Below are 14,696 nucleotides of genomic sequence, written 5' to 3' on the forward strand. Positions count from 1 at the left end.
GAAAAGCCGAGAAGAGCACTGAATGTGTCATCCGTATATGACCACCAACGAAGGTAAGAGATCTGTGCACAATATGCCCCATGGAAGATCAGCTGCAGAAGATATCACGTGTAGCAACCAGTTTAATAAAAAAATGAAAGGGTCTTTGAATGAAGAAAAGTTGCGGCACTTTGCACTCAGTGCCTCAAAGCAATAAACGTGCCAGTGAGCAGCGAGAATGCCAACGATAAAATAACGCACTAGAAAGGAAGCAAAATAAGTGTAGCCGATTGCACACTGTGAGAGACAGTGAAGCTACTGTCTCCTCCATTCGAGCCTTTTTCATTACTACTAAGTGATTTGTTTTTCATTGTTGTTTATTTTACCTAAGCCAGGTCTTTTTTTTTAGTCTGGTTGGCGTGGGGTTACCATTGCCTTCTCTTTTCTTTCTGCAGTCTTTTCTTGTGCCTCCTTTGCTTTCTTCTGCCATTTCAGCTTCCCTCTCAACCCACTGTTTGATTCACCCCCCTTTAGAAATCAGTGCTAGACCATTATTTAGAGAAAAAACAGCGGGGGTCAAGAGAGCCCTACCTGAAGGGCTCATTCGCTCCGGTCATTCCGCGAAAATGAAGGTCGCTCTTCAGCTTTGAAGCGAAGCGCTTCACTGCTGTCGTCGTCTCATCGCCTATCTTGTGCATTTCAGCGGATTCACCTTAATCTGACAACTTCGCTTAAAAGTTTTCACGATGCACTCATCACTTGGCCCTTCAACTGTCACTCGAGATCCACTTTTCACTCGATGCATTCAGAAGCCGAAATCAGCGACGCAATATTGCGTCACGAGTGTCGAGAATACCTTGCGTGACGCAAGAAGTCAATGTGTGCCAAAGGAATGTGTTTACCTTGTTGTGAACTAAGGGGATGGTTGTCGCGTATCACAACACTGTACGTGATTGTCACGAGACTTTCTGGAGTGCGGGGGAGCGGCGGCCGACAAGGTCACCCAGATTCGCCCATATCGAGCGAGCTTGTTTCGGAGGAGCGATCGTTGAACCGAAAGAAAGGGCGTCATGGCCGCACCGTGCGCAAACCCTGAGTCAGACGAGGGAGGGAAACTTGAGCTCGCCTCCTCCGCGAATGATGTCAGAGGCAGCGGGAGGAGGCCCCTCTGGGCCCCTATATGTCGCTGGCCGTGCTGCGGAGTGCCGTGTGCAAAGTGTTAGAAAAATGGAAGGCCCGCCAGCCACCGCAGCACACGCTCACCGGGTTCTGCTGCGAACTGCCTAAGTGCGCCTACTCCTCCTAGACCGCCCGAGCCGACCGCTCTAAATCTCCGAGGTAAGCCACCGACGGATTACCCTCTGTGCTGTGCTGGATTTGAGAGCCACGCAAGATTGGATTAGTGGGAAGCTCGTATCGTTTCGTCGGCGGTCACGGTAAGCACAAAACGTAGCCATGACGCCCTCTGACGTCAGGTGAGGAGTAATCATGTACCAAGGTACCGCACCACTGTTAAGGTTTACGAGGCGCTTACTTAGTTGTCGGTTGCCGTGAACCGCTTGTTTAACTAGTCTTGCACTAGAAACGATGCAGCGAACTTTTACGCGTAGTTCGTTTCGTTACCGAGTAGAATATATTGCACAGTCCTCACTGCCCATTCCGAGGATTGGTGCGTGCTATAGAAACACATTAGGTACGCGGTAGGCACGGATGCGTAAAACGATAGCGCGCTCTGCCCGGCCTTGTGCGAGAAGTCAGAAATAGCGTGGCAGGGAGTCACCGCGTTACGAAGCTGGCCCCCATCCAGGGCGACCGAAATAGCGCGGTGAGACACCTTTGCACAAGGCTTTGCCAAGCGTGTTGAAATAGCGTACGCAACGCATCGACGACTGATTTAAGGTAATTTATTACGAGGTAGGTGGTGGCGATTGCTTGATATCTCGATTTTATCGAAAAACAGGCTCTTTATATTGCTGGCAACCAGCGCGTGCGTGGAAAAACTCCGTTCACTTGCATCGGTGTGCTAGGTCGCGATGCCGCGGTATCACTAGGGCCACATTTTTTGAAATTGTTGGCGCAGATGCCTTTCAAGCCCGTTGAACATGCCAAGTGCCCTAAGTGCGGCAAGTCCGTCTATGCCGCCGAGGAGATGCTGGCTGCTGGCAGCAAGTGGCACAAGACCTGTTTCGTTTGTGGTGAGCAGCTTTTCACTTGTTCTATTTGTTGGCATGAAACAACAGTGAGGGATAACGCTGGCGTGCGCTGTAGGTCTGTGCCACAAGCGGTTGGACAGCACCAACGCTAGTGAGCATGGAGGAGAGCTGTTTTGCAAGCAGTGCTACGGCCGCAAGTTCGGACCCAAGGGCTACGGCTTCGGCGGTGGCGCCGGCTGCCTCTCGATGGACAAGGGCGAGCACCTGGGAAACACCGAGTGCGCTATGAGGTACGGCTCGGTTTCGCTGATATCCACTCCGACCACTGAACCCTTCTATCTCTCTTTATTTGCAGCAACAAGCCACACGACCCCACATATGGCTAATTCTATACAACAGAGCAATGGAACCCAGTGATGCACTTGTGTAGTTTTTTTTTATCTTTTACTCCATCGTCACACATCTAACAACTATCGTCGCAGTGTACAATGTGAACCGACAGCACTTCGTAAGCTCCCAAGCATTTAGCAACAACTAAATAGCTGCAAAAGATGGATGAGAGATTTTACTACAAGTAAATTTAGACAGAGTCCGATTCGCGCAGCGATCATGCATCAAGCCGTATGTTAGATGAGTCAGTAGACAATAACGGCCAGAGTATTGTGCACCCTACTGCATTCGTGGGAGAAAAATATACACCTGTATCGCTTCACTGTCCTCATTCCATAATGGAAACAAGTTTGTACATGTTTCGAACTTCTCGTCGAGCGAAGATCTAGTCTCAAAGCAGCTTCGTTACTGTCTAGCTAGAAAATAATGACGACGTGCAAGATTTATTTACGAAAAAAAAAATGCTAACAGAAATGGCGCCTTCAGGAGTTCGGCGCGTTGTTACGTTTGGTCTTGTTTCGAACCAGTATCAAATGTTGCTATATCAGAGTTCGAATTTCACCTGAAATAAAGATTTGTATGACGTATCAAATCTGTCTCTCTCAGTTATTCTTTTTGAATGTTGAATGCTTGTTCATAATGGGCTGTAAGTGCGCAGAGAGATTATCACAAGCATTGATAACGTGCGCAGTCTTGTTGTCAGCAGATGCCACCAGAGAATGCTGAACCCATTCCTTTTCTAGCAGGCTGCCATTCATTCTGAAAGCGCAGCTATTGAAGCGCTGAACATCTAAACACACTTCGGTATACGTGGGTTAATTTGCGACAAATTGCTGAAGTTTCGTTTGTGAGTTTGAACCAAGCAGTTATCAGTAGACAAGGTCACGGTATGCCCTTCGGCAAAACGAACTACTGGGCTAGTTGGCTATATACGAAACTAAAACAGTACAGCGCAAAAACGACAAACAACAAGAACAACAACATCAAAAAAAAAAAAAAGGTTTGGGCAATCGACTGGCATTCACTCCATTTTCTTCTGAGTTCGTCGCTTTAGCACTGTAGGCTTTTATTAGTGTTCTCTGTATATCGTTATATTGATTCCTTAAAGCTTTGCCCGACCTCCCTGCCTTCTAATAAATCATCTCACAAATGTGTATACCAAAAATACTCATGAAAGCGTGCCAGCACGATTCATGTTTCACTGACTAATGAACTAGTTTTGTCGAAGAACCAACATTCCACAATATATGACAAAACCGACTATCAATTGTGATGAGAGAGAGAGAGAGAAGAAATGTAGGAAAAGTAGGGAGGTTAACTAGACTATGCATCCAGTTTGCTACCATACACATAGGGAGGGGGAGAGGGGAGTAAAAAAAAAAAGAGAAGGATAGACACATGTCACATCACACACACAATGCCGAGTTTCACAGGTGGTCCCTCAATGAAGTTGCTGTCAAGTATCTCAGGAGGGCTCGTGTGGCTTTCTGTGCTGATGTGCTCCGCGACCAGGCTCCTAAGATCTTTGCGTCATTAAATGGTCATCGAGTCTATTCAAGGCACACTGGATAGTGAAAACTGTATGGAAGCCGCTGTTAAACGGACCGACAACAGCCCAGAACATGAAATGAGATGGCTCCACTGATGCAAAGATGGTTCGTCGCATTGACACAGTTTTTTTGTTTTCCTGGGGTAGACTTATATCTTTATTTCTTCATTGAAAGTTACTGAACATGACCTGACTGATATGTGGGGTTTAACGTCCCAAAACTACCATATGATTATGAGAGACGCCGTAGTGGAGGGCTCCGGAAATTTCGACCACCTGGGGTTCTTTAACGTGCACCCAAATCTGAGTACACGGGCATACAACATTTCCGCCTCCATCGGAAATGCAGCGGCCACAGCCGGGATTCGAACCCGCGACCTTCGGGTCGGCAGCACTGAAAATGACCTGTGGCACCTCTGGAGGCAGAAACGTTAACAATCTAATGTCCCCGGCTAGGTTACCATTGATTGCTATAAGCAGTCGACGATTTTGTTTTGTTAGAAATATTGCTGGTTTATTTACATTAAAAGATATTTCTCCATGAAAACATACATATAGGCTTGCGTTAGTAGTATGCATTAAAGTAGTATGCATCACGCCTTGGCGTGATGAAATGATCCCACTCTCAGAGTGTCTTGAACAACTTTTCAGCGTGCTCATGCAACTGTGCGCGTAGTTTCCAGGTCGCTAAGGTGCTATCTATGATTCATCTCAGTAATAAGGTGCAGTGCTACTCGCCACGGCGTCGCAAATGCATGCCTATTGACGTTTTAAGCGACTTGGCTTGGCCCGTGTATCGAAAGAGTAACAACGCCGGGACAAGCCACCCGTGACACTTCAGGCGCTGGTAACCTTAAGTACATTCACATACAACGCGGTAGAAAGAGAGGGAACGTGTATATACCGTTATCTCATTGTGACGGCTTGATATTTTCAAAAATTTCAAAAAGCTTAAAATAGATGTGGTAAAGCATACTTACAGGAACTCCTCCGAAAGCACAACAGCTTTTACAAGTCGTGAGAAGGGCTGCCGGCATCATTATAAATTCTCAGCGTTGCTGGAGGCTTACATCTGGGCCTAGAGCTTTTCACACAGAAAATTACTGCTTGTAAAATAACTATATGGGCTTTAAGGATCAGCTACTGCAGCTATTAACACTGCGATACGCTAGCTTTCTGCCACGATGTAAAAAAAAAAGAGATGCCAAAAAAAAGTAGTGTTCTCCAGGACCAAAGTAAAGTTATTTTCCTTTCTTTCTCCCTTCCTTCCGCAAAAAAATGGCAGATCCCACGTACATTGTAAATATATGATATGCGAAGCACGAATGAGGAGGGTTCATATGTCACTTCAAATGCAGCACAGCGTTATGAGGCGGAGGTAAATTATTGCTTGCATGACTTCCATGTAATGATTTTCATGTTTGAAGGTGTCATTTACATTCGTCATCTATTCACGTCTCCTGATACCAATTTTGGTAAATATCGAGCTAGCGAAACAGCCACGAGTGCATCATAAATAGCCCAATACACACCGACGTAACGTTGATGCGCGTGCACGCTGGGCACAGCAACGCTGCGCTAGCAAAACGCGAGCCCTACTCTAAATTCTGACGCCAGGCGTGACTGGCGCGACCAGCGTCCGTCGGCGCGCCCCGGCGGCAACCGTCGTGAAATGCGACATGGTGCATTTCGCGCGGATGACGTTACCCAGACAGCACTGCGTCTGCCTCACTTCGTGACGGAGGGATGTCGGCCGCGCTCAAACGCGCATGCGTCTAAGCAACGCAGCGCGACGTGCGCTTTAATGCAGACAGATCGACGCTTCACATGGCATCGCGGTCGTGACGCGACGAAACGAATGCCGGTGCACACGTGGGCCGGGTCCCGTCGAAGTGTAATGGTGCCTTGAGTGGGACATGTAGTCATGTTATTACATGACACGCATCTCATGATTATCATGTCTGCACCAGTCACATACCTTCGTAATCCATTCACGTCCCGTGATACCAAACTTGGTATATGTGAAGCTAGCGAAACGGCCGCCAGCACATCATCAGTGTGGCATGGAGTCATGTTGTTACATGACACGCACCTGATGATTATCTTGTTTTCACCAGTCACATACCTTCGTCATCCATTCACGTCCCGTAATACCTAATTTGGTAGATGTGAAGCTAGCGAAAAGGCCGCGAACGCATCATGAGCGCGGCATATAGTCATGTTCTAACATGACACGCATTTTATTACTATCATATTTGCACCAGTCATATACCCTTGTCATGCGTTCACGTCCTGTAATACCTAATTTGGTATATGTGAACCTAGCGAAACGACCGCGAGCGCCCCACGAGTGTAACGTGTAGTCATGACTTATGACTTACATGACATGCATGTCATGATTTCTACGTTAGCGTCTGTCGCTTGCGTTCGCTATGCTGTCATGTCATATCGTACAAGTTTTGCAACCTGTCATGTGAACGAAACCACCGCGAGAACAGCTAAACCACGAAATGTAAATTATGACTTCATAACATACATGTCATGATATTTATGTTATGACTGGTCACTTACACTCGTCATACAGTCACGTTATGCCATACCAAGTTTGGCACCGATACCATTATTAAAACGGCCAGGAGAGCTAAAAGTCATAAGCGGCTAGATAGGTAGATAGATAGATAGATAGATAGATAGATAGATAGATAGATAGATAGATACTCTCAACGACGCTGAAGTTCGTTAAGAAATGCTTCGCATTTAAAATCAGTTGTCAATCCCTTTGAGTCACTAAGTGGGCTCCAAAAAAGCCTTTTGTTCCGACGTGTTAATTACGCGAGACCACGTTCCCATGCATCATGGCCATATTATGCACCTCAATAAACGTACCACTCGATTGTTCTCCCGACTTTGATCAGCTGTGTACTCGCATAACTAAACGGGCCACCATGATTATATCTGGCAACACACAGTGTGGTAACGTACGGAAGCGCTTGTTATAGGTCTATTTCGCGAGCCCGCTTCAATGGTGCACCAATATCGTACTTAGCGGGAATATTGCCATGAACGATATAACAGACAGTCACGAATCGACGTCTTGCTCGCTCCCAGACCAGGAAGTAATTTTCTCTTCTTTCTCTACTTTCAAGCGATTTCTCGCTACAGTTATGGTTCGTACATATTACCTGGGACATTATTTCCTCTCCTCGAAAAGCATCGTCTCGATGCTGGTGATGAGCGTTGAAAAAAAAAAATAAGAAAGAAAAGACGCTACCATGGGATCCAACAACTGCGTCGTAAGGAAAAAAAAAGGGCTGGTATCATGGAAGTACTCAATAAAGAAAGGAGTTAATTAGGACACAAGACACATCAAAAAGAAACAAAAGTGACAAAAATAGTCATTGCTTAGTAAGTCAGTCCACGTTCGATGGATGACGCGAGGAATATGGCTTCAGCGTGGACACATGGTCCACATCACTTTGTGGAAAGCGATGGGAACGTCTTGAGGTGCCCTCAAGGAGAACTTCGTATGTAACGTCACTGAGTCGGCGTAGAACTTTGTACGGGCCGAAGTAGCGCCGCAGCAACTTTTCAGAGTGACCACGCTGTCGAATGGGAGTCCACGCCCAAACTTCATCGCCTGGTTGGAAGGTAACCTCTCGGTGTGTAAGGTTGTAGCGGCGTGCGTCGGCAGTTTGGCGAGCTTGAGTACGGCATCGGGCGAGTTGACGGGCCTCCTCGGCGCGTAGAGCGACCAGGGCAGCGTCCGCGTTGAACATACCCAGGTTGTTGGGAAGGAGCATTGCGTCGAGCATTGTAGTGACCTCTCGACCATGAACTAAGCGGAATGGGGTGAAACCTGTACTCTCTTGGACTGCTGTATTGGAAGTGAAAGTTAGGTAAGGGAGTATATCATCCCAGTTCTTGTTATCAACGGCCACATACATTGACAGCATATCTGCAATGGTCTTGTTCAACCGTTCAGTGAGTCCGTTTATTTGGGGGTGATAACCCGTGGTTTTCCGATGTTCTATACGACTTAGGCTCAGCACTTCTTGAAGCATCTCTGCGGTGAAAGCTATCCCACGATCAGTAATTATCACAGCTGGCGCTCCGTGACGAAGTACGATGCTGGTGACGAAAAACTGGGCGATTTCGGCTGCGGTAGCTTTGGACAGGGCATTTGTTTCGCTGTAACGCGTTAAATAATTGGTGGCAACCACAATCCACCGGTTTCCAGACGAAAACGTGGGAAACGATCTGAGCAAGTTAATGCCAATTTGATGGAATGGTGTTTTCGGCGTGTCGATAGGCTGTATTAGTCCTGCTCGTCGGACAGGTGGTGTCTTATGGCGTTGGCAGTCGCGGCATGTGCGGACGTACTGCTTGACTGTCTTCGCGAGGCGTGGCCAGTAGTATGAGTGGTGAATTCTTTCCAAGGTGCGCATGCAGCCAAGGTGTCCGGTTGATGGTTCGTCGTGACAAGCATGTAAAATATCATCCCGAAGCGAGGTCGGCGCATATCGTCCCGAAGCGAAGTAGCCTGGGTATGGTCGAAGTTTTTCTTATAGAGGACTCAATCCCTGATGCAGAACGAAGCCAGTGAATGTGCGAAGTTTCGAGGAAGATTGCTTTTTCGGCCTTCGAGGTAGTCAATGAGTGGGGTTAGCTCCATGTCATCGCGTTGTTGTTGAGCCAAGTCGGTTGCTGATACAGAGGAAATGAATGTACCGTCCTCTTCAACGTCCGCGTCCGTACTTACAATTGGAACACGTGAGAGAGTCAGCGTCGGTGTGTTTGCGTCCTGACTTGTGAATGACTGTAACGTTAAATTCTTGCAGCCGAAGGCTCCACCGTGCTAGACGACCGGAAGGATCTTTGAGGTTGGCGAGCCAGCATAAAGAATGGTGGTCGCCTACTACCCTGAATGGTCGACCTTATAGATAAGGCCGAAACTTTGTTATAGCCCAAACAACGGACAAGCATTCTTTTTCTGTTGCAGAGTAGTTTTTCTCTGCGGATGATAGTGTTCGACTTGCATAGGCAATCACGTGCTCTACGCCATTTAGCCATTGAACCAATACAGCACCAAGACCAACGTTGCTGGCATCCGTGTGTAGCTCTGTAGCAGCGTTGTCGTCAAAGTGACCGAGTACAGGTGGGGCTTGGAGATGGTTTCGTAGCGTGTCAAAGGCGTGATGCTGATCATGACACTAAACAAACGGTACGCCATTTTTTGTAAGTTCATTTAGTGGTTCATCGATTTTAGAAAAGCCTTTGACAAAGCGTCTGTAATATGCGCACAGTCCCAGAACTCGGCAGAGATCGCGCTTGTTCATTGGGACAGAAAATGCGGCAAGAGCTTTTGTTTTCTCAGGGTCTGGGTGTATACCGACGTGGTTGACAACGTGACCAAGAAACTTCAGTTCCTCGAAAGCAAAGTGGTATTTCTCAGGTTTGAGAAAAAGTCCAGCAGTTCGAATCACCTGAAGAACTGTCTGCAAGCGCTGGACGTGCTGCTCAAACGTGTCCAAGAAGACGACCACATCGTCAAGGTAGACAAGACACGATTGCCGTTTTAGCCCAAAAAGAACCATGTCCATCATTTTTTGAAAAGTAGCTGGCGCCGAGCATAAGCCGAAGGGAAAGACCTTGAACTCGTATAGTCCGTCAGGAGTAATGAAGGCGGTCTTTTCGCGGTCACGCTCATCAACAAATTTGCCTATAGCCGCTGCGTTGATCTATGGAAGAAAATTAACGAGCGTTGCGAATGCGGTCCAGCGAGTCATCTATTCGTGGTGAAGGATGAACGTTTTTCTTCGTGATCTTATTCAACTTTCGGTAGTCGACGCAAAATCGCAGGGTACCATCTTTTTTCTTTACTAACACAACTGGGGACGTCCGGGGACTGGTCGATGGCTGGATGACATCGTCCTTAAACATCTGCTGGACTTGTTGGCGTATAGCGTCTTGTTCTTTTTTGCGAGACTCTGCAGGCGTGATTTCGAATGGGTCTCTCGGTAGGATCGGTGATGATACGATGCTTGGCCAGCAGCGTTTGGTTCACTTTCGAAGTCGTAGCGAAGCAGTCCCGAAATGAGTCGACTAGCTTTAAAAGACGTTCCCGTTGTGCGGACGGTAGACCCTGGTTTACGTCGAGAGTGCTTGCGAATGTCATGGCGGAATGGTCGCACGACGAAAGGCCAGATAATGTTGAAGGACCAGGGACGTCGGCAATATCCTCAAGGTATGCGATCGCAGTGTGTTTGGTAAGATGGAGATACTCCTCGTTTAAATTCGTGACTATATGCAAACCTGCTGCTTCCTGGGCTGAACAATACCTTGTGCAAATAGTAGGGACAGATTTCCTTCCGCAATCACAGCATCGGGGACGTCTTGGTCACATTCGACGCTGATGAAGAGGCTGCTGCTGGAAGGCAGAGTAACAGATTCGGAGAATACATGTAGGGCAGCCTTCGATAAATGGGTGTATTCAGGTTCAGAATGAAATGAGTCCTGGAACGACACCTGCAAGTGTCGTAGGTCAATAATTGCGCCGTGTTCGCGAAGAAAGTCCAGTCCCCGAATGAGTGGACGGGAGCACACAGGCAATACAAGGAAAGACTCTGTGAACGTCGAAGCATGGACTCGCACACGTGCTGTGCCCATTCCAGTCGGCGTGACAAGGTGGCCCCCTGCCATGCGCAACGGGGATCCTTGTTAAGGGGTAGTTACCCTCCTTATTTGGGATGCCAGGACGCTGCTCATAACCGAATAATCGGCGCTGTTGTCGACGAGGGCAGTGACGACGTGATTATCGGCGGGTACGGTGATGTCGACGGAAACAGTCTTCAGACTTTCGGAAACGACTGAAAAATCAGAAAGGTCTTCATCGGGTCTTGGTGTCGAGGGAGGCTCGACACCAAGACCCGAGGGAGGCATCGGGTCTTGGTGTCACCCCCAGGAGCCGCGGTTTCTAGTTTCCCTGTGGGGACTCGGGGACCGGCCTCTGAAAGGAGCATAAGATGACGAGAGACTGCTAGGTGACGTGGGGCGGCGAGGTGATGGTGACCGTGATTGGCGGCGTTGACCAAGGCGAGGAGCTTGCTGGCCCGTAAGGTACGCTTCGATGTCGCGGGGACGCTCACCGTAACGCGGCCACCGAGCATCAGGGTGAAAGCCACGGAGACCAAGGTGGCAGTACTGGCAATTGCGGTAGACGTGACCCGCTTCGCCACAGTGGTAGCAGAGTGGACGGTTATCTGACGTACGCCACATGCTGGCCTTTGTGGCGTTCTGTCGCGATCCAGACGGATGATACGTGGGTACACTCCGAAACTTTGAGGCGGGTGGCGGAGTCGAAGAGGTGTCCTGGAATCGATGGCTAGCGTGATTCATTGTCCGCATAGTGTAATCATTGTCCGCATAGTGCATGCGGTGCTGGAGATCACAGTGCCGCCGCATAAGTCAGCACAGGGGCCTCAGGCCTTGTTGGCACGAGTGGGGTGACCACCTGTCGGAGCTTATTTCGGATTAGGTCTGCGAGAGCATTTACGGTTGGTTTGGGTCCCGCTGCTTGGAGTTGGCGCAGCTCGTCCCGCACGACGCTTCTTATGAACTCTGCGAGGGCATGCCTCTCGCTGTCAGCCCTGATAGAGAGAGCATGCAGCAGTGGTGACGTCGTGGCGTTCATACTGTGACGACAGATGCTGGTGAGTACGCTCCATTGTGGTTGCCTCACTTATGAACTCAGCCACAGTCGTCGGTTGATTGCGCATGAGTCCAGCGAAGAGTTGCTCTTTTACACCACACATTAAATGCCGCACCTTCTTTTGCTCAGACAGTGCATGGTCGGGACGCTTGAAGAGTCGAAGCATGTCCTCGACAAAATCGAAACTCTCTGGTTAGGTCGTTGGTTCTGAGACGAGATGGCCTGCTCCGCTCTCTCTTACCTTTCGGCGCTGCGGTATGCATCGCGAAACTCTCAGCTGAACTCTTGCCACGTCGCAAAGGAACACTTCGGGATTCTCATACCACGTTTTGCAGAGTCTTCCAACGCAAAGTGAACTCTCCGCAGCTTGCGAGCTTCATCCCATTCGTTGATGTTGGCAACTCGATCGAAGTGGTCAAGCAAGTCATCAAAATCCTCATAAATGCCTTCATAAAATGAGCGTGGTGTTTGCGGCGCATGAAAAACATGCGGGAGAAAAGTATAGGCGACCTTGGTCGGACTCGTCTGGTTGGTAGTCGAGGTTGCCATCTCGTCTTGAGAGAGAGGACCGTATTCTGGAGATAGTCCTCGCAGGCGGCGACTGCTTCTTGTCGTGGGAGCTGTAGCTGTCTCCAAGTAGCTCGGTGTGTCGGCTAAAAATCTGGAGCCGAGGCGCATTTACCCAGCACCTCCACCAGTGCCACGAACGAAATAACAGACAGCCACGAATCGACGTCTTGCTCGCTCCCAGACCAGGAAGCAATGTTCTGTTCATTATCTACTTCCAAGCGATTTCACGCTACAGTTATGGCTCATACCCATTAGCTGTGACAATATGTATACAACAATGCCGAAATTTCTCATAGTAAGCCTCCCAAACCAGGTGATGATCACTGAGCCTACGTCATGCTTCATTTGGGCAATATCCTAAGTGCTGTCAAAACTTCAACTTAGATTAATTCCAGTTTTTTGATGCGAGTGTCGTTTAATTAGCTAGGACAGCAGGCTGAGGACAAATTGATAATTCTGCCTACAGTATCCCAGCTGCTCCAATGAATCGCCATGGCCGTGTAAGCCATACAAGTGCCCCGCCCTCCCACGTAGCAAACATATATATTTTAACATTAATCCAGCGATTGCACTTTCCGCACCAGATTTCTAGTCTTAATAGGTGGTCAACATATTTGCACAGCGCAGCAGAACTATGAGTAGGTATGGTGGAACTACGGAAGAAAAAACAAGGACAGAAAAGAGTGCTCTTTTTTGTCCTCGTCTCTTCTCCCTAGTTATGCTGTAGCTACTCGTAGTCTTGCGCTGTGAAATATGTTGATTCTCAATCACCAACTATTCCAAGCATCTGTCTTATCCATAGGTGGAACGCCTTCGAGAATGCCTCACGCGAACGAGGAGCACTTTTACATCGCATTGCTGGTTTCCTCAAGAGTTCCTTTTGAACGAACGAGAGTGCGAAGACCTTTGGCGCATTTTCGCAGTGACGAGGAAGTGTTACAGTTATTCTTATTTCAATACTTATCACCCTCCGCTGCGTCGTAGTTATGATGAATGTCATAACTAATATGGATAGGATAGTTGAGGTGACACAGGAGTTCTACAGAGAGCTGTGCAGAAGCTGAAATGACCAGGATGATATCGCAAGAAGTGATAATAGCCCAGAGGAATTCGACATCCCATCAGTAACTACAGGGGAAGTAAGAAAAGCCCTGGAACGAATTCAAAGAAGCAAAGCCGCTTGGGAGGACAAGGTAACAACAGACCTGCTAAAAGATGGCGGAGAGACTGTTAGAAAAACTGGCCACCTTATGTACGAAGTGTCTCTTGACGGGAAGGGTACCAGAGTCTTGCAAGAAGGCCAACATCATTTTATTACATGAGAAAAGAAACGTCAAGGATTGAAAAATTACAGGCCGATCAGCTTACTGTCAGTTCTGTACAAACTATTTACAAAAATAATTGCTATTGGAAATAAGGTCGTATTAGAGTTCACTTAACCAAAGGACCAAGCAGGATTTTGTACAGGCTGATCTTAATAGACCATGTTCATAATATAAATCAGGTAATACAGATGATATGTGGCTTTTTATTGGCTCAAGGGCCATACTTTGCCAAAGAGCGCCAGGAAAAATTACATTAAAAAGCATCAATGTGTGGATGTGAAAAATGCAAACTATGAGGCTGTTACGTGGCCGCATAGGGGCCTGCAACTCCGCACTTTAAGGCGGGTATTATATATATGTATTTTAAATCATGAGGGTGGCATGAAATGTTTCTAACACAGATCAATGGCAGTTGTAGTGGAGTTTATAATGAGGTATATGGCATAAGTACGAATGCCTCACCAATAGCCCTTTTGTCTAAGGGTCGCGAGGCAGGTGATATTTTAATGTTCCAACGTGGCAGCAACCTCTACTCGGAGACGTCGTGCTACGGGGATGCCTGGAAATATGACGTTAAAACTATTGACGCTCTTTAAAAACATGAGCAATGATTGATAACTAAAAAGCGGTTCCCCACCTATGAACATCGGATGGTGCAATGAAATTGGATGGCAGAAGGGAAACGGGAAGTGATTTTTTCTAAGTGTGTCTAATTCTATGTACTTTTCTAAAAAATGAAGCATGGTGAGTGGTTCACCGCACTTATTGCTCAGAAATGAATCACCACCGGACAAAAGGTGGGAGTGAGTACTATGTGTGTGTCTTATCCTTCATCTGGTGAGGGTGACTTCTGTGTGGCGTGATCTCTCGAAACTGGTGGCCAATTCCCGAGAGGTGGCGTAATGAGGTGAAGTTTATTCGGTGTTTGTGTGGCCCACAGCCACTGCCAATGATTCCCCAGCTTTCGTTTAAGATAGGGCTTGAGGTCAAGTGCAGGGGCCGCTATAGATGTATCGACGGTG

The 14,696-nt window shown here is 47.8% G+C and overlaps 1 protein-coding gene across 2 annotated transcripts; it reads left to right on the top strand.

Annotated features, from left to right (window-relative positions):
- The first annotated feature begins 1,129 nt into the window (after positions 1-1,129).
- Positions 1,130-3,114, top strand: Mlp60A (Muscle LIM protein at 60A). Of its 2 annotated transcripts, none has more exons than XM_037420308.2 (4): positions 1,130-1,317; positions 2,060-2,174; positions 2,248-2,422; positions 2,488-3,114. In XM_037420308.2, the coding sequence occupies exons 2-4, from the start codon at positions 2,060-2,062 to the stop codon at positions 2,516-2,518; spliced, it is 321 nt and encodes a 106-aa protein (XP_037276205.2). In that variant the 5' UTR covers positions 1,130-1,317; the 3' UTR covers positions 2,519-3,114. The 2 variants fall into 2 exon arrangements, with proteins under 2 accessions (XP_037276205.2, XP_037276206.2); XM_037420309.2 differs by having other exon boundaries at positions 1,243-1,415.
- Positions 3,115-14,696: the final 11,582 nt, after the last annotated feature.

Source organism: Rhipicephalus microplus, chromosome 2 (genome assembly GCF_043290135.1).
Source record: "Rhipicephalus microplus isolate Deutch F79 chromosome 2, USDA_Rmic, whole genome shotgun sequence".
NCBI classification, from domain to species: Eukaryota; Metazoa; Arthropoda; class Arachnida; order Ixodida; family Ixodidae; genus Rhipicephalus; species Rhipicephalus microplus.